This window comes from Falco peregrinus, chromosome 6, assembly GCF_023634155.1.
Source record: "Falco peregrinus isolate bFalPer1 chromosome 6, bFalPer1.pri, whole genome shotgun sequence".
NCBI lineage: Eukaryota > Metazoa > Chordata > Aves > Falconiformes > Falconidae > Falco > Falco peregrinus.
Window position 1 is genome coordinate 82,951,736 of NC_073726.1, and position 21,264 is coordinate 82,972,999.

Below are 21,264 nucleotides of genomic sequence, written 5' to 3' on the forward strand. Positions count from 1 at the left end.
CCTAGTATCATCATTTCTTTCCACAAGTACAAAATATTTTGAGTGTGCTCTGTGAGAGCAATATACTAAAAGCCAAGACTCCACACCCCTGGAATCTCATTGCTGAATTCCCAATTGCTTCAGCAGTTTAGTGTTTACTACCTGATCTATGAACAAAAAATACTTTACACTTTATCTTTAATAAGTATGCAATGGCATAGCTCTGTTCACTCAAATGGTTGCAAGCCAGTTTCCATATTCTGAACAATAATACTTCATCAGGTGTGTGTCTGCAGGATCCAAGTCTTACTTGCTCACTTGGTATTTATTTAGTTCTTTCATATAGCATCCACAGGAGGAGAGGCATTATAAACAGTAGAAAAATATGATTGGAAACCTCAAAAGATGTCAAGATAACTCTGCAGTTACAGTATCTGAAATTTCTCCACATTTATTTTAATTGTGCTGTTAATTTCATAAGATCATGTAGCATGCTGCTAGCTGTCAAAATGGGCCATTTGACAGATGCAACTACTGATAATTGCAGAAACTGTACGTACTTTGTTACCAACACCCTCTCCAGTTCTTGCTTGTTGTGTACTTGTGTGCATGCGGTTCTTGGTTTGTGTTGTCCTCCCCAGCAGCCTTACAATTTATTGTCCAATCCCAGCCAGTTTAGAGAGGAATAAAAGGCTCAAAGGTAGCAACTCAGCAATTACACTGCTTCCCATTTACTACAATTTCCATGAGACAGGCAAAAGACAATCAATTAGTGCTCACAGCAAAGGAGGAACTGAAGTATGATAATGTCTCTTGGAGCCAGCAGACATTCCACACAGAAGCTTATTCTCAAAACACAGGTTCATCACTACTCCAGTTTTACTAGGAATAACGTGGTGCCTTATTTTAAAGGAGCTGACCTCTCCTATGCTACTCTTTTTCTGGACGCCCTCCTCTTCTTTTTTGAAAAGAGGGACAAAAGGCTTAACAGCTGTCTTTTTGGATGATACACTTTTATAATCTATAAAGAGTTATGTGGTTAATTTAGTTGTATTTATCATCATATTTGGTTATTTTTTATTATTTTTGATGCACTCTGTACTTCAAGAAATAGTTTTCAATGAGCATGTTGGTTTAGACTGTCTGCAGTCCTTTCACAGCTGAAAACTGTGAAAGGAATATGAACAACTCCAGTGGTTCCACTGGAATGCCTTACTGTTTTGCATGCAAGTGCCCTGATTTTTATTTTCCTCTAAATATAAAATATGGTGAACAATCATGTATCAAAAGATCGTGCTGATATTTCCTCTGAGCTTCTTTAGGTTTTCACATAATTCTGGAAGGCTTCATTTTTTAATATCCTTTCTAGATTATTAATAGATTCACACACAGTTATAAAACATACTGCTATCAAATTAACTCTTTTACCAAATTGTTAATTGCATGGTAATTTCTGTGCAGCAGCTGGCTTTTGTTCCAGAACAGTGTGATGTCTTTCACACCGTAATTACCAGTTTCCTTTGCAGCTCTTGTAAAAAAGTGTCATAGGTTTCTTTTTTTTTTTTTTTTGAAAGTTCAACAAAGGTGTGATCTATATGACACAGCATGAAAGAGGGAATGAGGAAGACTATCCCAAGTCCCGTGTCTGTTGCAGTTGAGTGGACTGTGGTTAATAAGTTTCCTTTTATCCCTGACTGTTCCCGCTGGATTCCTCCCATTGTAAGATGTTTCCGTAGGATCTGTGCCTTCCTTTAAGCTGTCTATAAGCTGTGGGTGAGTTTGCTTTTACAACAGTAAATGTGAACTCGTGTGTCCGTGTGCAGCATGGAGAGAGAAGGGGCTTTTACACAGGCTTTGCTGGGTGTAGTAGCCTCAGGAGCTGAGCAGGAAAGCAGGCTGGTTTTGACATATTTATTAATTCTTGGTATGTTTTTACATACCAGTTTACCAGTCTGGAACTCTTACCTCAGTTCACTTCACCTTGGACCTAGAAACACTGGTCAATACTTATCTATGTTATGATTCCACACATTAAATAAATTAAATCACAGAAGAGTGTCACACTGGAGGTAGGACTATTTCTAGTATCTTTCCAGAGACTTCCACAAGACTACAGCCTCTTTTGTTTTGAGCCTTTGTGTTTAACATTACTATCTAATACGTCGGGTGAGGAGCGGGTAGGTATGTGGAGAAAGATGTATGTATACCATCCTTGTATTGCTGGCTTGGTTGGAGTCTGCCATAACCATCTGAAAAATGTACTTGGTTTGCATTGAAGCACGGGAAATTGCTTGTTTTGGTACATATATTTGTAACTCTTAGAAGATGTTTGTAAAAACAGATGGGATCACGTGTTACAAGTTAATTTTCTTTTTTGTTTTTGTTTGTTGTGGTTTCTTTTTTTAGTTGCTGTATCGAGAATGGGCAAGATATGGGGTATTTTACAAGTTTCAGCCTGTCGACCTCATAAGGTAATACGGACTTCTATAAAATACTAAGGGTCCTGGTTCTTAGCTGATGCAGACTAATTAACTTACAATTACTTCAGAAAATGAAAACTTGGATTGATCAGAGCATTTAGAAATGCACTCACTGCTTTTCTATAGCTCTGGTGATATTTTACTGTAACAAAAATACGGTGAACAGTAATGTACCTTTGTTTTTGTATAGTGTTTATCCTCGGAAGATGTTTTTGTATAGTGTTTCTCCCTGGAAGAATGTCATACTTCAGATATTTTTGTTTGAAAGTATTAATTCCTTCAAAAAAGAGTAATTGCCATTTACACTGGTGAATTTTTATTGGGGAGTACGGTCACAAAATCTGTTGAATAATCAGAAGCTGGTGTTCACATCATGAATCAGTGTGAAAGTATTTAACAGTTCTGAAATTCATTCGATTCTTTTTACTCCTGGTTTTACAAGTTTTATTCATCTGAACACATCCATATGTGTTCCCAGTGTTTTTCAAAAATTTTGCATTTTTACATTACAAACACAGAAGAAGTTGGTCTTAAAATAAGACAAAACAACCATGTTTTTAAAGATATTTCCACAATATCTCTGCAAGAAAGTCAAACAAAAATAAAACAATTTTTGTTGTATACTATAAATACTGAGTAAGGAAAAGGAAATGTTTGTGAAAACTGTTGACTTGAAATATTGCTAGATATCTGTCTAGGAATAAATGAACTGTGATATTAACGAACAAACAATAGGGGGAAAAAAACCCAAATCTGTTTCTGGATAATTTGTATACATAAGAAAGATGACATTTGTTAACATTTATCTTTCGAATAATCAAACTCCAACTAGATTTTATTATACGATCTGCTTCTACGTGATTACCTGCTAAAGCTGGTGTTAGTAAAATGGATAATCAATAACCTTTGTAAAATGTATTTATTGTGTTTTGAGTTAAAGTTGAAATAGTGCATATAGTTTTTCAAAGACTTAACCACTAACTTGTAACATGAGCAGAATTGCTCTTTGTTGGGAGTGAGATGTTTCAAATTTTCAAATTGTAGTGTGACCATCAAATCTTATTGAGGTCCTGCAAGACTTTGAAATTTCCTTTTTTCTGCCTCAATGTTTTTGTTCAAGATTTATGTACTTTTTGAATACCAGTTATTCCAGGCCAGGCTACTGTATGAAATAGGTAAACTCAGAATGAGGTTACAACACTTGGTATGTTAGTAAATATTACAAATGTTAAGTTAAACTGTGGCTGGCTAGAGGAATTATCAAGTTTTACAAGACCTGGCAGCTCAGCTGAATTAAAAATAGTGGTACATCTGCTTACACTCAATCTTCATTTGTGTTTTGCTGTGTCCATTATAATATTTCACTATAGCGATATGATTTCATAGAAATTCTGTGGTTTAAACTTCTCTGAGAAAGAAAAATAAGGACCAGACATGTGCAATTGATTCTCTGTTCTCAGAAATTATTTTTCTTGCTTTTATCTTCCGTACTTTGCTTGACTGCAAGTTTGACTGTTACCACTAAAATAAATGTGGTTTTTATTTTCTGGGTAATGTTAGAGCTTTAGAGTATATATACCTGAAGAATTACCACCCTCTCCTTTCTGCAACTGAAATAGATTTTTGCACTTCTGTACCGTGGGGGGTATTTGAGCTCAGTCTCAACGTGGATATTTATTCCCATGGCAAATATTAGCCACACTTCATGGATTCTGAGAATTTACTGTCATCCTTCTTTCTTGGACTGATTAAATTATACCCAACATTTTTTTTTTCTTTTGCTTATGGAAGCACTGTGTAACTTAACAAGTTTACATCCAGGCTTTGATGGACAGAAGAAACAGCATTTATTTTGCTTTGTACTTAGAGCCTGTTGTGACTGATGTTATTAAATATATTAACTCTGTTGAAATACATTGCTTAAATAATATTCATATCCTCACATTATTTAGACTTTTTAGTCTAATTTTTATTACAACAGTGTAAATCTTTTTAACTATTCCTGTTTTCACCTTTATTCATTAAGAATGCACATTGAAAATCATTCTTTAACCAAAATATCTACGCTAGCAGAGTAGGTATGGCACTGTGGAATTATTAGAAATCATTCGTGGTGCCTCAGCCGTACTTCTGGCCATTGCAGTTGTTGCCAGTTCCCAAGTGATTGCACGCCTGAGCTAGGGACCACATATGTGTTATGCTCAAGTCTTGGCACGGGGGATTCTCTGAGGTCTCTTCTCTAAGGTCTGATATCCTGAGTGAGCACCAAACTTCATAATCAGTCTTAGAATATTTTCAAGTAATTTATAACACAAACCCAAATGAAGGCCCATTACGATATTTGCTGAGAGTTCCCTTCACCTCTGTGTCTTACACCTCTGTGTATTCTGCTCTGGCTTTAATGCACCTCTTTGGGCTATAGGGAAAAGCTAATTTCTTTTGTAAATTAGGAAATGCAGTTGTGAGTGAGGAGGATTTAGTCGAATGAGAACATGGTGGGTGTTACAAATTTCTATTCTACAGCCAAACAATTTCACTTCAAAACTTTAAGGTAATATATAGTGCAGCTCATGCAGATAGTACAGTGTGTGTACTGAGGGTTGATTTGTAAAATGTATGTAATACCGTATCTCTCAGTGCTCATCCAGATATTAATTAACGTTGCTTAAAACAAAGCCTGGCTGATGCAATGCTTTATTTTCAAAAGCATATGAATTTGCAAAAATAGCCATACAAATTCCATTTTTACCTTTCATATGTGCCTATTTCCAACTCAGATGAAGAGGATGATAAACACTTTTTGAGAGGGAAATTAAAAATTTTTTGTTAACAGATATCCTAGGCTAGAAAGTACTAAAAACCATTTACCTCCTCTTTTCAGTCACCCTTAGGCTTGGAATGCATGGGTGATATATTAACAACTAGAGAATGAAAGCTTCAGTTCTAGGACATGCAAGGCTCTAGAGGTCAGTCTGTTATAATATACTTTTTTTTTTATTCTAATTTAAGTATTGCTTTATACTAGAGAGGAATTTCTCTAGTGTAGCTTTCTCGTAGGAATGCACTTATCAGAGTAGTTTCTCTCAAACCTTGTAATGTAATATAAAAGGTGCTGTAAAAACATCTGTGGTTCAGTGATTCTTTTCCATTTTGCTGATGTTCTTTTCTCAAATGAAGATGAGTTAAACCTCAGTTTTATCAACTTCTGCAGTTAATGCATTTATTAGTTTCCTAAGGGGTAATACTATTGTTGATTCAGAGATGGGAGAGTGTTCCTTAGGAGTTTTATGAATCTGCATAAAGAACATAGGTTTAATGATTTTTTAAATAAATGTTATAGTATGTTAATCAAAGTTTTAACAATGTGATTCTAGAATTAATAGGCTGTCTTTAGACCGACCCTCTGCTCAAAGCAGGGCTGACTTGAAAGCCAGATTAAATTGCTAATGAGTTTTGAAATCTCAGGATGGAGGTCACACAGCTTCTCTGGGCAGCCTTTCTGGCACTGCACCACTCTCAGGGGGAAGGCATTTTTCTCTTGTCAAGACCAAATATTTCTTGGTACAACTTGCAGCCATTACCTCTTGTCTTTTAGCAGTACACCTCTAATCAGTTATAGCAAGTCAAGAAAAAATACAGTGAGTATAAGAAATACAATAGAATTTATAAATATTATATTTTTGGTTGAATGCAACCTTTATCACTTAGGAGTTCTAAATGACAGATTAAGTAACTATGCTAAGGTTACTGATATAAAAAAGAGGTGGTTATCCTTCTTAGACAGAGTCCTGGAAAATAGGCAAGTTGTCTTCTTAATGGACATCTTGAAGCACCTGCAGATGGGAACTGATGTATGAACTGGAATTCTGGATATGGGACTATCATCATAAAGGGGAGGTCCCCTTTTGTTATCTTGTTACTAATATAAGATTATTTCACTCTAGGGAAGTCAAGTAGACACCTCATTTTTAATTGTGGTGGAGTTTATTTTAATATCAGTGCTCTAAAAGGTCCTAGGTCAAGTCATCAGCTCCTTCTAACCCATCTCATTTTTCATGTTTCTATTTATATTTCCTGTTGCTAGGACCTCACCTAACTTTTTAATAACAGGCTACATTATGTATAGCATGATTACTTTCAAAGCTCCACGTGCCCGCATATGCTTATCTTGCTGTAAAGCCTAAAACTGGGAAGACAATGGAAAGATTAAAACTGTGTGTACAATAACTCTTTTTGCAGTAGTAGGTGGAAAAGTGTGTTAACCAGAATATTATTTATAGTGTATAGCATGTAAATCAAAACTTGGGAGTTTCTGTTACTCAAACTGTCTGCCTAATATATCTCCTCCTTCCTATTTTTAACTATGTTTTTATTTGGTATGGAAAATTGTTTCAACTTCATGTGTGATGAATTCTGGCCCCTCGTTGCAGTGTGCCTGTGTTGAACCTGCTCTTGACTGAACAGTCACCAGTTCCCCCCTGCTCCTGGATTTGAATGTTGTCTTCCTAAAGAACAGCAGCCTGTAGCTTTCTCTTCCAGGCAGTTTTTAAAACAATGACAGATCTATGATGTTCAGAAGTTTGATTGTTTCAGCTCTGGCTACTGTTGTCTTCACTTTCAGTGCCTTGGGACCTGTGTGGTGCAGCATCCAGTGAAAGCAGTCAGGACCCAGAAGTGTTATTACTGGTTTGCCTTTTTACCTTTTTTCTTCTTTCATTAATCTTCAAAACAAAACCCAAAAATGGGTATATCTGTTTACCCTACTTGGATAGGGTAGTTTTAAAGGAGCTCTAAAATAAGAAAAGGGGCGTTCTGCTGAAATGGTGTTTTTACTGACTTTAGAGAAAAGCATTTCTTCCTTAGAAAAAGTGTAGTTATGATCCATTTCTGGTATAGCATTCCCCTAACTGTGGCCATCTAACCACTTAATACATTAGCAAATAGCTGCTTCTTTCATTACTGTGCTTTGTAGCCACATTTTCATCTCCTGAGAGAGAACACTTGTCTCCACATACTGTCTAGAGCTCTCAGAACTTGAAAATAAAGGTTGGCAGTGCCCTTCCTAATTCCAGAGGTATGCTCAATTGTTCTTCAATCATTGTTTATGCAGACTTTGGGGTTAGTGGTCCTCAAAATGCAGATTCTCCTGTATGTTTTAATTCCTCTGCTTCCTTGTCACTCTTCTGTTCTTGTGAATTAACCTAATCAAACATCTGATCTTTATTTTTTATGCAGTGTAACCACTGTGGCAGAAAACAACCGTGTAATATGTGGTTATCTCACAGGGACTGAACAACCCACTCTAATGCTTGCCTTAGAGCTAAACCTAATCAGTCCAGACTAATATTTTAGGAGAGATATATGTACAGTGCCCCACACTGTGGTGGGCTGGCTGACCCAGCAGGTCACTTACACTTCCCACAGTCACAACCCACACCTATATCTTTTTTGAAAGCCAGGTTCCAAAGCAGGAATGGTGAGGGCTGCCTCCCATGTACAGCCAGCTGAGAGCAGTGAGCTCCCTTCATACCCTCCCTCTGCAGGGCTCACCTGATGATCACCAGCTTCCATAGGGCTGCAGAGAGAAAACTCCACCATGGAAGATGTGCAGGGTAATATCCAGTTCCTGATGCTTGGAGAATAGTGATGTTATAAACTTTTCTCTCTGCTAAAGCACCTACTAAGTCAGGTGGTTATTTACTACCTTCTAAGACTTCACGTACGGCGTTGGGGTCTGTACACTATTACAACGAGGAACGTTCCTCTACCTGACAGTTTGATTCCTTTTTTAAGAGAAATGCTCTTTCAGTGGAAACCAATTACGTTTCAGGCTTACCCACTGATTCTTTCCTTTCATAGCCCCATTTCTGTACTGTGTGTCAGTGGGGTGCTCCTCGTTTTTCGGGGTTCCCTTTCCTTTTGAGGGAGGAGGGAGTTTACTTTCTTTCTGGATATTAGTGGTCAGTGGGTTGAAAGTGTTGTGCTTTCCCCCTTAGTCTAGTGAATTATTCTTCTGAGAACATGGAATTCTGAGATTCATGGAATCCCGGAGAGGGTCCCCTTATGCCAGGTGGGTAACGACAGTAAAAACCAGTTCTTGGTAAATCACTAAATGACTCAGTTCCCACACAGAAATATGGGAACACTATGCAGTTTTTCTCTGACTGTCTTTAGCAGGCATATCTTCAACATTCACAAGATGCTGAAGCTATATGCAATGACTTCTTTTTTAGGAAAAAGAAAAAGCAGCTTTAAGCCTGGGAAAATGCAGTAATCGAACAAACATAGCATTTAAGTAGAAAAATGCCCATGAGCTCCACCAGTAACTTTGGCAGTAGTCCATATAGCTTCCTTCCAAACCTCTGCTGAGAACGTGCCTGAGGCAATAATCTGAACATATCTTCTTGCTATAACCCTTTTACACTTGGAGTCCAACATCTTTTTATAGTTCCAAGGAACTCTACAACAAATATTCATTCCCAACATGGGGCACATTCAACTTACAGTTCATCATCATTAAAGCACTAGGTACAGTGGGAAGTACTATTCCAGCATCCACTCAGCCTTGATGTTGTCCTTTGTTCCAGTTTTTACAGCAGAGATCTTCCTGGAGGGAGCCAGAAGCAGGTGGGACCCGGGAGCATGGTCTAGCTGTTGAGAAAGGAATGTTTTCTCCATCACTGCAATTCTTTCACCTTTCCAGTGTCTATGTGACCACATTACCCCTCATGACCCCAGTTTATTTAAAAGTTGACTTTTGTATCACGCCATACATCCATTAAATGGACTGCATATCCGATGCTCGATGCTAGGACAGCGTTTTTCATCTGAAGTTGTAGGGAGTTTCCCTTCCATGCCTGCAACTTCTCATCACAGGGCTTACATGAGTGCTCCAGCCTGTGTTTATTGCAAAGCAGAGGGTTTTTGCTCGTGGTGCATAAATCACTGAAGAATTTGTATTGAATTATTTTGCTGGATGCAGGCCTGTGACTGGAGTGAGATGATTTACTTACAGCTCTGCATTTCATATACTTTGACAGTCCTGTAGGAAGTGTCTCTCTCTCTCTCTCTGTTTTGGCAAGAGCTTGGCCTTATTTATTGGTGCTTGTATGAGAGAGAGAATTTTAAACCAGTAGTAGGCTTGTATTGCAGTGGTGAGGAAAACCAGATCCCTGCTTTCTGATAAACATAATTCCCAGGCTTCAGGTCACTGTCTGAGCACTAAATCCTCATTACCATCCAGATTCCTCACTCCTTTGGTGGGCTTTTCAAAAGCTACATCCAGCAAAGGATATGCATATTTGCATCAGGACTTACGCAAACCCAAGGCTCTGAAGACTGAAGTTATAAAGATTTTTGGTGCCCACCCTCCCCCCCAACACCCCCCACCCCAACCGCCACCATCCTCCCCACCTTGGATTGTGTAGTTTTGTAGGCAGCTAGAGTTCATTTTTATCTGTGTGCAGAACAGACAGGCTAAGTTCCATAGTGCCTGTATGATGCTTGAACTTCATAGCCAGAAACATATTTCTTAATGGACTTGAGTCCATTGAATTATTCCCAATCCAACAAGTATCTTTGGAGATGATATTAGTGTTTTTTGATAGGAAATTAAAGTTCTTTTAAACTGGAGATGCAAAAGCCAGAAGTGGAAGCCAGATTTGGAAAGAAAAGAGCAAGTCCTGCACATTTTTATGTACAAGCATACAAATATTTGTAGGCATCTAGAAGTGCGTATGGCTAGTAACTGCAGCAGGGAATAGAAAACATTGCTGCATTTGGGTGGTTAGTTCTGTTATTTTTCTTGTAAAACTGCACTTGACATCTTAAACACTGTAGAAATTTCTGGCTATGACATGCTGGGGTGAGAGGAAGTCCTTTTCTAACTCCTTGAGCACTGATCAGGGATTAAGACCAACATTTGTCATCTGATTTAAAGGTATACCTGAATAATAAGATGCTTTGCATGAGGATCCTATCTCTCTCTGCACGTAAGTTACATTAGGACAGACCATAGCTTTGTCTGATCCAGTAACCTGTCTCTGACAGTGGACAAAACCAAGATGACAAGGGCAGAGATTAAGAACTGGGCGCCATGTAACAACTATCCCCAGAAAATACCCACATAAAGAAGTTTTCCAACATGGTAAATCTCTGGACTTCCACAGTCAGTACAGACTGGAGCAGAAAAATCAACATTTTAATGCCATATTGAGCAGGTGATTATTGCTGTTGTGCATTGCTGTCTTGGTGGAATAGCTGCAATTGAAGTGCTCAGAGATCACAGAATCGAAGAATGGTTGAGGTTGGCAGGGACCTCGGGAGGTCATCTGGTCCAAACCCCTGCTCACAGGGCTGTCTAGAGGCAGTTTCCCAGGACTGAGACTAGATGCTTTTTGAATATTTCTAAGAAGGGAGACTCCACAACTTCCCTGGACAACTTGTTCCAGCAGTGCTCAGTCACATGCTCAGTAAAGAAGGATTTCTTGATGTTCAGAGGGAGCCTCCTGTTTTTCTGTTTGTGCCCTTTGCCTCTTGTCCTGTCACTGGCCATAACATAGAAGAGCCTGGCTCTGTCCTCATTGCACTGTCCCTTGAGCTATTTACATACATTAATAGGATCCTTCTTGAGCCTTCTCTTCTCCAGACAAAACAGTATTAGCTCTCTCAACTTTTCCTCATATGTGAGGTGCTCCAGTCCCTTAATCATCCTTGTGCCCCTTCACTAGACTGTCTCTGGTTTATGCATGTCCTTCTTGTGCTGAGGAGCCCAGTACTGGACACAGTACTCCCACCGTGGCCTTGCCAGTGCTGAGCAGAGGGGAAGGATCACCTCCCTTGCCCTGCTGGCAATACCTTGTGTCAAGCAGCCGAGGATACCATTCACCTTCCCCGCAGCGAGGGCACATTGCTGGCTCTTGTTCAATCAGGTGGGCACCAAGCCTCTCAGGTTTTTTTTTGGTTTTTTTTTTTTTGTTTTGTTTTGTTTTTTTCCTGCCAAGCTGCTTTCCAGCTGGATGGCCCCCAACAAACATTGCTGCATGCGGTTTTTCTTCCCCAGGTGCAGGACTTTGCACTCCGCTTTGCTGAGCTTCATGACATTCCTAACAGCTCCTTTCCGCAGCCTGTTTAGGTCCCTCTGGGTGGCAGCATGACCCCCTGGCATATCAGCCACTCCTGCCAGTTTTGTGTCATCTGCAAGCTTGCTGAGGGTATGCTCTGCCACAGATCATTAACAAAGATGTTGAACAGGACTGGAACCAGTATTGACCCCTGGGGTACACTGCCAGTTACTGGCTTCCAGCTAGACTTTGTGCCACTGACCCCGACCCTCTGGCCTGGCCATTCAGCCAGTTTCCAATGCCCCTCTCTGGCTGCTCATCCAGCCCATACATCAACAGCTGCTCTATGAGGATCTTATGGGAGACAGTGTCAAAACCCTTACTGAAGTCCAAACAGACAATATTCACTATTCTCCCCTCATCTATCAGGCTGGTCACTTCATCATAGGAGTTTATCAAGTTGGTCAAGCATGACTTCCCCTTGGTAAAGCTATGCTGACTAGTCCTAATGATTTTCTCGTTTATAATATGTCTGGAAATGGTTTCCAGGATTAGCTGCTCTATCATCTTCCCTGGGACTAAAGTGAGGCAGATTGGCCTGTAGTTCTCTAGGTTCTCCTTCTTGTCCTTCTTGACTATGTGGTGACATTTATTTTCCTCCAGTCTTCGGGCACTTCTCCTAGTTGCCATCATGGATCAAAGATTATTGAGAGTGGCCTTACAACGCCATCTGCCAGCTCCCTCAGCACTTGTGGGTGCATCTCATCAGGGCCCATGGACTTGTCCAATTGTCCAATTTGCTTAAGTATACCCTGACCCGATCCTCTTCCACCAAGGCTATACTTACCTTGCTCCAGCCTTCCCCCCGATGTCTGGGACCGGGGAATCCTGAAGGCCTGGAAGATAATGAAACATCTCGCATGCTTTTAACTTGCAGGATGCATTTGAATGTGTTCTGTTTGCCTTTCCATTTGTCACAGTCTCAGAAATCTGAGGACTAGCAGTTTAAATTTTAGTTAAACAAGAAATTTCTGTAACTCTCTTATTGTCTAAAAATGACAAGGGGCAAGCCTTGCTGTCTCAAGGTGTGCAGTAATACTGTGACTAAAAAAGGATTGATTATACTTGTCTTTTATTGGAAATTACACATCTGTTTATTAGCCACTAGATGGTGTCTATCTGACAGCAGTAATACGTACGGTGCAAGTACTTACAAGTACCTATTAAAGCAAATAGACGAAATTAATCCAGATTCTGTAGTAACACTTAACTATAATAATTTGAAAAGCAAGAGAGTTTTCATGAAATATTAGTTATTATAAATCAATTATTTATGAAAAGAAGTCAGTACTTCAGCTTCAAACTGTTAGTTTAGATGATGAAAATTGTGCAAATCATCTTGTGAAAACTGAAGATTAGGTAAGTGATACATATCAGTGACCTCACATTTGTTCAAAGCAAAAACATGGGGAAACATCTAATTTGCAAATTAAGGGAACCCAGAAAAAGAAGTAATACTAGGTATTTAAAAATAGGAAGAAAAGGACTAGGTAACCTCCCTGCCAGTCTAAAAAAAAGGCTGATTCACTCTATCATATTAAATAGGTTACTCCTTATTTGTAGGAGCTTGTAGAGTTTATTATGAGATAAAATGTGATATGCAAACCCGAATGAATTACTTGTTTCTTAATTAGAGGTTCACTTGGTGTGCTGAGGTGTTTATGGATTGGAACTGTACTGCCTTCCTCATAGGCAACCTCTATTGACTTGCATTAGTATTGACAGACTCAGGCATCCAGGCTACCTGCTGTGGATTTTTAATTTGCCAGGTTTGGAGGGTTACTGACATTTTTGAATGCTAAAGTATGCTAGAGAATAAAATAAAGCAAGCTCAAGACAGACACTTCTGTGTACGTGGATTGTCTTATGCATGAGTTCTTAGAAGTGACAGGACAAACACTGCATTACTACTCTTGCTGAAAATGTCTCTCTCTTTAGCAAGACGTGCTGTGGCTGCTGCAGCCTCAGAGACACGTAGAACTTTTGTAGGCAAAGAACATGACAGGCAAATCCAGACATCAACAGAATAATGTCATCAGGCACTTAATACTTTCAAACACTACATAAGGTTAAGGACAGCTATTACTGCACCTAAGGTGTTATCTATGTATGAGTACATTATTATTTTTACGTTCCTGCAAATCACATTCTATCACATTTCTATCTAGCTCTCTGATAAGAGTTTTCTTTAACTGGGGGGATCTGAACACTTTACAAAGACCATGCAGAAATGAAAAAAATGCTCTGTAGAAGCATTGAAGCTTCATATTCTCCCACAACAGAGGGGAGAATGCAGTTACAGTGCTTTTGACTAACCAGCACCACGTTGCTTGCTTATACAGCTGGTAGGTAGTCAGCCTTAATTTCTCTCTCAGTCACATTACTTGTCTCCTTATTATGCCTCTGCTGTTCTTTGCATTACAATCACTAATTAAAGGCTTTTTTCATTTTATAATCCATCACCACAAAGTATGCCCTTTCAGTTGCATTCTGACAATTTCTTGAAATTGAAGCAATAGGGTTTGTGCATCTTTGAAGGTCAGTGAGTGGCTTGTCCTGGTTTTGTTCCTTTATGGGGTAAGGTTTGATTTTTTGCTGTTTTAAATTGCAGTTAATATACAAATTCTGTGGGTTTTATTCTAGATATTTTTCCTTTTTTTTTTATGCATTAGAATTCGAGAACTTGAATATTCTCTTCCTCCACACACGTCATCATCTCCCTAAACAGCACCCTGTTACTGTATTGGATAGGACTCATTTCCTAAGAGCCAAGAGACTAGGGAAAAACATTGGTTTACATCTTTGTGAATTTCAAAATTTCTGTTCACTAAGGAGTTGCAGTATTTTGACAGTGGGGGTTTTTTTGGTTTTGTTTGTTTGTTTTGTTTTGTTTTGGTTTGGTTTCTTGTTCTGTAACGGATCACAAGTAATATTTCACAGTGCCTTGGAAGAAAAAGTATCTGTGGCTGGAATAATCTGTAATTTAGGCAGGTTTAGCTCTGGCTTCAGGTACCATTTGAGGACATAGCAGATGCTTGTTAACTAATATTTCCAAATAAGAACTTTAACTAAAGGTGCTTGATTAAATGGCTCTTGTGGCATCTTGCTTTGTTCTACTTGCAGGAAAAAAGGAGTCAGATTTGTAGTTTCTGTGTTGGTTTTTGGTGAATGCTTTTGGTCAGAAGCACTGTAGATGACTCGGTGCATCACTTGTTAGAGAAAATACACAGGGTATGAAGTCTTTTATAGAAAAAAAAGCAGGCTGTGCCTCTGAACTTGTTTCCAGGTCTGACTGGTCTGGTACCAAGTGTTCCAAAGTGAATGAAGGACATTTGCAGATGTGGAAACAAACATGAACATTAGAGCTAGCTTTCAGCATTTAGGGTTTATTTTAGGGTTCTTGCATGGGCTTATCAGATAACCTTTATCTTTATATCCAGTTTAGGGAAAGCCATGTGCCCTTACCTTGGACAGAGGCTTTTTTCTTTGTTTTCTGTATGCAGAACCAGTTGCCCTTTCTAATGGGCTTTTTCCTTCCTGCCTCAGACTCAGCTGCATTGTAGTTTATCTGAGGTTCTGTAGTTGTGGGTTTTTTGCCCTCTTAAAATTTTAATTTTTTTTTTTTTCAGACTCTTGACAAATTGTTCCAAGGGGAGTTGTCTTCTGCCAGGAGCCTTTCTTGGTTTCCATGTTGCTCCATTTGGTGTACTCTCTGTATATCTGGATCTAGCACTGACACATTTCTTCTTAGGACTGTCTGGACAGAATATGTGCATATATGCTGTCAGGCACAAACATGGTAGAAATCTCTAGGATCTCTGGATGCACAGCAGCCTCAGTGCCGCTGCTGAGCGGTAATTCCCCCCAGGTGTCCCAGATGGTTGTAATAAATGCTTGAATCCTGTCCTGAGAAAATTTTCAAGTGAAGACAAAATGACAAATCCAGAAAATTTTTGACGTAAGCAACTCTACCTGGAGTGAAATGGTGGGATATAGAAGTATATTATGTCTTCTTCCTGATTCTGTTAGAGTGACTGGGCTTTTTCTGTACTTCAGCAGTCTTTCTGAAATAGCTTTACTGTTTTAAGATGGGCACTTCGATTTGGTGGGACCTATTGTCTCAGAAACAAGGAAAAATCTCTGTTCTGATCTTAATACGTGCTACAAATTGCTTCTGTGTTTGTAAGGCTAGTCGTTGTTCTACCTTCAGTTTAAAGGTACATTTTCTTCTGTTGACAAAGCTCTATGAAGGAATTAATTGTGTTCCTGACCCTCTGCAAGAAGTTGTCATTTTTTGTGCTGGTCTGTCACAGCTGTTCACAGGCTTACACGGCGAGCTGCCTTGCCGTGGGTCACAAAGGGAACGTGCGCCTGGCCTGGAATATGGGGAGGGAAGAAAGTTTTTGAACTGGCTCTGGTAGCAGAGATGTTCTGACATGAAACTGTGCTTTGAGAGGACTGCTTGTCCTTTCTCCCAGCAGTTGAAACACCAGAATCTTGCCCACAATCTGTGTGAATAGGTTTATTTTGAAGGCATAAGTAATAGATGTAACTAGTTTGACCATTTGCACAGAGAAAAGCCTACCCAATAAGTAGCTGTAAATCAGTTTAGTTTTGCATAGAAACTATTCCATCACTGTAGGGGTGGTGAAATGAATTGTGGCAAACATGAAATAACAGCTGGCCTAGAACGGGGTATGGAAATTAAAATACTGAAGAGTTCTGAACAGATTTCCCAGTTAGGTGACTCAGTGTCCACAGCATCTTTTCCTTGCTTTTTTAACTTTGTTCCTGAATGACTCCAGAGTTCTTTCCAGCGTGTATCACACGCCACATGCTTTATCCACATTCCAGGTATCCCACACTTGTTTTCACAAAGTTAAAACTGAAGGGTTTTTCTCCTTCTTTCTTTCCACCCCCTGCCCCAACTCTTAGCCTATTTATAAATCACACAGCTTGGCACGGGAGCACTGTGACCAACATGAGAGCATAGAGTTTAATTATCAGTTACTCTTTTTGATGTTGGTTTGGCAGCCAGACAGACAGAAGTGCACTGCAGATGTCTGGTTCAAGTGTTATACGGGCTAAGCAGAGGGAACTGAATAAACTTTTTCACTGTGTCCTTCTCAGTCCTTTTTATTCTAACAGTGCCGTGAGAGGGGACACACTTTCTACAGGTCGCGGTTGTTGCTGCAGTTTTTAAATGCTGTTTCTGATCTTTTGCTTGATCTCCAAGTTTTGTTCAGTTTCGGAAGGAATTATGGATGACTTTGACAAATGTCTCCTTAAAGACATGATTCTTACTCAAGGGAACTTAGTGCTTGGTAGGTGGCCATTTTACTAGCATTCAAAAGGTCTTCCAAAGTGAAAGGCATAAAATTTTGCCTTATATTGTAACAACCCACAGAACAAAATGCTTGGCTGCTGCTTCTGGTAGGAGCAGTACATGCTCATTATCAAAGCCATTTGCCCTTTGCATTGGATGAGAACTGCTGTCCTCATTGCATATGTGTATATAAAGGGACATTTCTTTACATTAGAATACAGCTAATAATAATACAGAGGAAATAAAGCTCATACAACGCAGAGGGCATACTTTTTTTTGTGGCACTCTGCAGTGAGCCATCCATGAGCATACTTTGGAAAGCATTAGTCCTTAGCTTTGTCTGGATATACGTGAACTGGATGTGAGTTAGCTACTGAGGGAGAGAAAAATTCTCATCTCATTTCTCTTTTTCTATGCCAGCATAAATCATGGGTAATTGCTTGAGTATAATAAAGTAAGACTGGTTTTATCCCAATGTAAATGAGAGAAATGCCAAGTTCTTGGTGTGAATATACAAAAACTTCTAAAAATTCATTTTCTTTACATACATCTTACTCTACCCTTGAAGAAGACTTTATTTTTCTCTCTTCACTACAATCAATCCAAGATTTTTTTTCCTTTTAGTGTGAGAATGTAGAGGGGCTAGTATGTCCTCATTTGAGAAACCTTATTCTGCTTTCAAAATGAAATAGCATTGCAGTTTGCTAACATGTAACTGTTGACTTGAGTAGGAGTGGAATGCTTTCAAACTTTGCAAAACTATGCCAGTGTGCCTTTGTTTAAGAGATTTTTAGTTGGATGCTAGAAAGAAACTCACCTCATGGTATTCTTAAGGTCTCAGCCAAAACCCACTGCATCCAGCTGTGGAGGCAGTAGTTTTTATCACAGGTGGTCACAGGTGTTTTCAGAGGTTTGACTCCTATTCAGAGCACTGGGAGGACAGTTTCTGGGACATGTCGAGAAAGGAAGGACATGTCCATGTCCTGTGTGTTTCTAGCTTGATAAACACAGATTTACATTTATCATCATGCTTCCAAGCAGTTATTGCTGCTTCTTAGATCATTTCATATTCTGGCACATTGGTGAACTTGGGCACAACAGTCTTAATTATTTTTCTTTTTCATAACAGTTAAGCCACAGAACATTGTAGTTTTCTTCTTGGCAACTGTCTTTTTTTCCATACTGCCAGAACATTGTTGACCACTTCTCACTTTCTGGTGGCATGGATGCAAGTAGTAACCCTTTGCTTTGTAGGTTACAGATCACATCTATTGCTGGAAGGCTTAAAAATTCTAGACAAAGCCTCATAAGATATAGACTTCAACTTCATTGACCCTGGTCAGCTGCTCTTCACTCTCATGCTTCTGGGATCTGAACACTTTCTGTGCTGATTTGTGGCCTTTTATCAAAACAATGGACAGTTCAGAACAGCTCAGATTGTGGACTATTTTTCATGTCTGCTTTGACCTATTTGGAGCTCTTTAGCTCTGCATGTTGCTCAATTCTACCAATAAGGAAGCTGTAAGAAGACAGAAAATCAGAATAATTCCCCTTTCCTCCCTGTTCCATGTTGTTAGGATGTGTTCAGTGATGTTTGCCTTACTGTCAAACACAAGGTGTGCCACTTTCCAGTCAGGAGGAAACCTGAGAGCAAATTAAGTCGTCTTCTCCCTCTATTCTGTGCTGCTCCAACACCATTGCTGCTGTATGCAGACTCACATAGAAGGCTTGAAGAAAAGCTATAGGCCATCTGATTATTTCTATATTTTAATCAAGTATTTCCTCCCTCATTTCATATTAAATAAAAACAAAAAACAAAACCAAAAAATGTGAAAATAAAGAAAAACTACCTCCTAAAAATTACCTCCAAAATTACCTGGCATTTGCTAAGTTACAGGGTAGTCCCACAGTATCCAGATTATATTTGCAGCATAAATATTTACCTTTATCATTTTATAAACTATAGTGTATCATATAATATCATATTTCCTTATTTTCTGTGCACTAGTGATAATCTGTTGTCCCATGGTGCATAAAAACCATATAGTGGTGCGAATGTTATGAAGAGCTACTAAGCTGATATATGCTGTTTAAAGACTGGATACTGCAGATAGTATTCCCATTCTGACTTCTGCAAATTGTCTTTCCAAAACAATAAAAGAATTATACAGCTGATGAAGTTATTGCCATTTGAGTCATCCTATCATGATTCCACCTGCGTTGTTTGATACTTCACGCAGTGTTGCTTGTGATAGCCTTGCAAGTATCGGTTGTAGGGCTGTACTCCTTTCCTAGAAGATTCCTGAAAATTTCCCTGCTTTTGGGCTTGTTCTCCAGGTTATGGCATCCCCTTATACAGATGATAATGTTGTCTGTGTATCACCTTAGAGTGCTTTTGTTCTCTTTTCCCTTTGATGATTACACATGCCCTTTCTAAAAGGATGAGTGATGTTGGTTAGATATAAGCAAATATAGGCACTCAGGTAAGGCAACACTGCAGTAGGCATGACGGCACTGCCCGCTTCCCTATGTGAGAGCCCAGGAACGTGAAGTTAGCTGCAGCTGTGATGGTGTAAGAACAGTAGGAACTGTAATAATAAACCTCCTGTCAGTGTTGCTACCCTTACTCCTTTCATCTGAGCTGGAAATGACTGTGGAGGCTCGTCAGCTTGCCCCATGGCTCTCCGCCCTGGTCGCACTCCTGCCCCTGTCTCTCCTGTGGCAGGAGCAGCCTGGCCCTGAGACCTAGATTCTGGAGTAAAAATTCCAGTTTTGCTTGTGCCGCTGAAAGGACTCAGCTTTACAGACATACAGGTTTGTCATTAAGTTCTGTCAGAATTGAACTGTATCTGTTAAAAGAAATCCTGGGCCTCCAAAAATCTCATTTAACCATTTCCATTAGGAAAAAAATTAATCCGGGGTACTAAACTTGGGTGTAACTTTCCTAGTGTGAGTGAGTTCAGCATCAATCTCAAAGTGGGATTGCACTCTGCCTTTATGAGAAGCAAGTCTTGCCTTTTGTTTATTAGACATGTTATCTTGAAATTTTTGTTCTTTCTGCCACCACAGTGTGAATGTCTCACTGATTCAAACGCAGTGTCGTGCCCTGAGTGCTCTCTCCAAAGCTGCTTTCTGCCCAGCATTTCTCCACCTTATTCTCTGGCTTGTGAAATGTTTCTGTGTTGTTTTCTATCTAAATTTGGTCTCATTTTAGTTATGGTGAGTCCTTGAGCTCTCTGAAGCTCTTGGTGTTTTTCAGAATTTGTAATCACTCCTAACAGTACTTTGGAGTGATCAGTGAGTTTCATCTATGTTTAGCTTACTTCTTGCAGTGTGATTCATAAGTACTAGCACATATTTATCAACATCTACAGTGAACTCTTCCGCAGAGCAGAAACTGTTTTTTCAAACCAGCTGTTCAGAGACTGTTAATTTGTCAAAAATATTTTTCTTTAAAAGCCAGTGTTAAGTGTGCAAGTAAACCTTCCTTCTTTAACAGCAATTCAAGATCAGTAGTCTTTTAAGATATCAGAGGGTGTTAGCATGTTCCCACAGATGTCATTTCCATGACTCTCAGCAATTGAATCCAGGAGGACTACAGAGGCAAAGAATGATGGCATATCTAGATACTTTTCAGAGAGCAAATACTTTCCAGTGTTTCCTGATAAATATTTGGTTGAAATCCTGCTACTCTTGACGGGAGCGAGGGGTATTTCACTGACTTCATTTAAGAGACGGAAAAGCTGCAGTCTTCCCTGAGCAGATATTGAGTACGTATTATAATGTTACAGGACTTCTTTAACTTCTCAGAATGAAGAACATCAAACTGCCCAAATGACCCCCTTCGTTTTACTTCAAGATACTCAGGATTTTCATCCATGTCTTTGAAAATCAGTATTTTAACTTTAAGGGATTGGTAAGAAATTGTAAAACACATTTGAAAATTATAACCTTGACAACATATTTTTATTTGGTTGGGTTTTTTTTTCCTCTTTTCTTTTTCAGAAAGTATTTTGGAGAAAAGATAGGACTTTATTTTGCATGGCTGGGTTTATATACAGAATTCCTCATTCCATCTTCAGTAGTCGGGATTGTTGTATTTCTTTACGGATGCATAACCATTGAGAGTGACATTCCTAGGTAAGCTTTCTGTGATCAATAATTTGTTACTTGAAAATTGTAAAACTGTGCTTTTTGTTTGTAATCCTTACTGATAATATTTCCTTTTAACATGTCTGATGTATCATTAACAACTCTGTAGGCATCAGAAAACACACATGCATTGAAGAGATAAGACTTTTGAGTAACACATATTTATTTGGCTGTTCAGTCTTTGCAGCTCCTGAAACAGAAACAT

General features: G+C 39.1%; 1 protein-coding gene across 2 annotated transcripts in view; it reads left to right on the top strand.

Moving 5' to 3' along the window:
* Positions 1 to 21,264, top strand: part of ANO2 (anoctamin 2) — a 192,198-nt gene that overhangs the window by 53,401 nt on the left and 117,533 nt on the right. For both annotated transcript variants that reach the window (XM_027782912.2, XM_055809275.1), the window contains 2 exons: positions 2,386 to 2,450; positions 20,913 to 21,047. In XM_027782912.2, the coding sequence (XP_027638713.2) occupies positions 2,386 to 2,450; positions 20,913 to 21,047 (200 nt within the window). The remainder of the gene's footprint in view (positions 1 to 2,385; positions 2,451 to 20,912; positions 21,048 to 21,264) is intronic.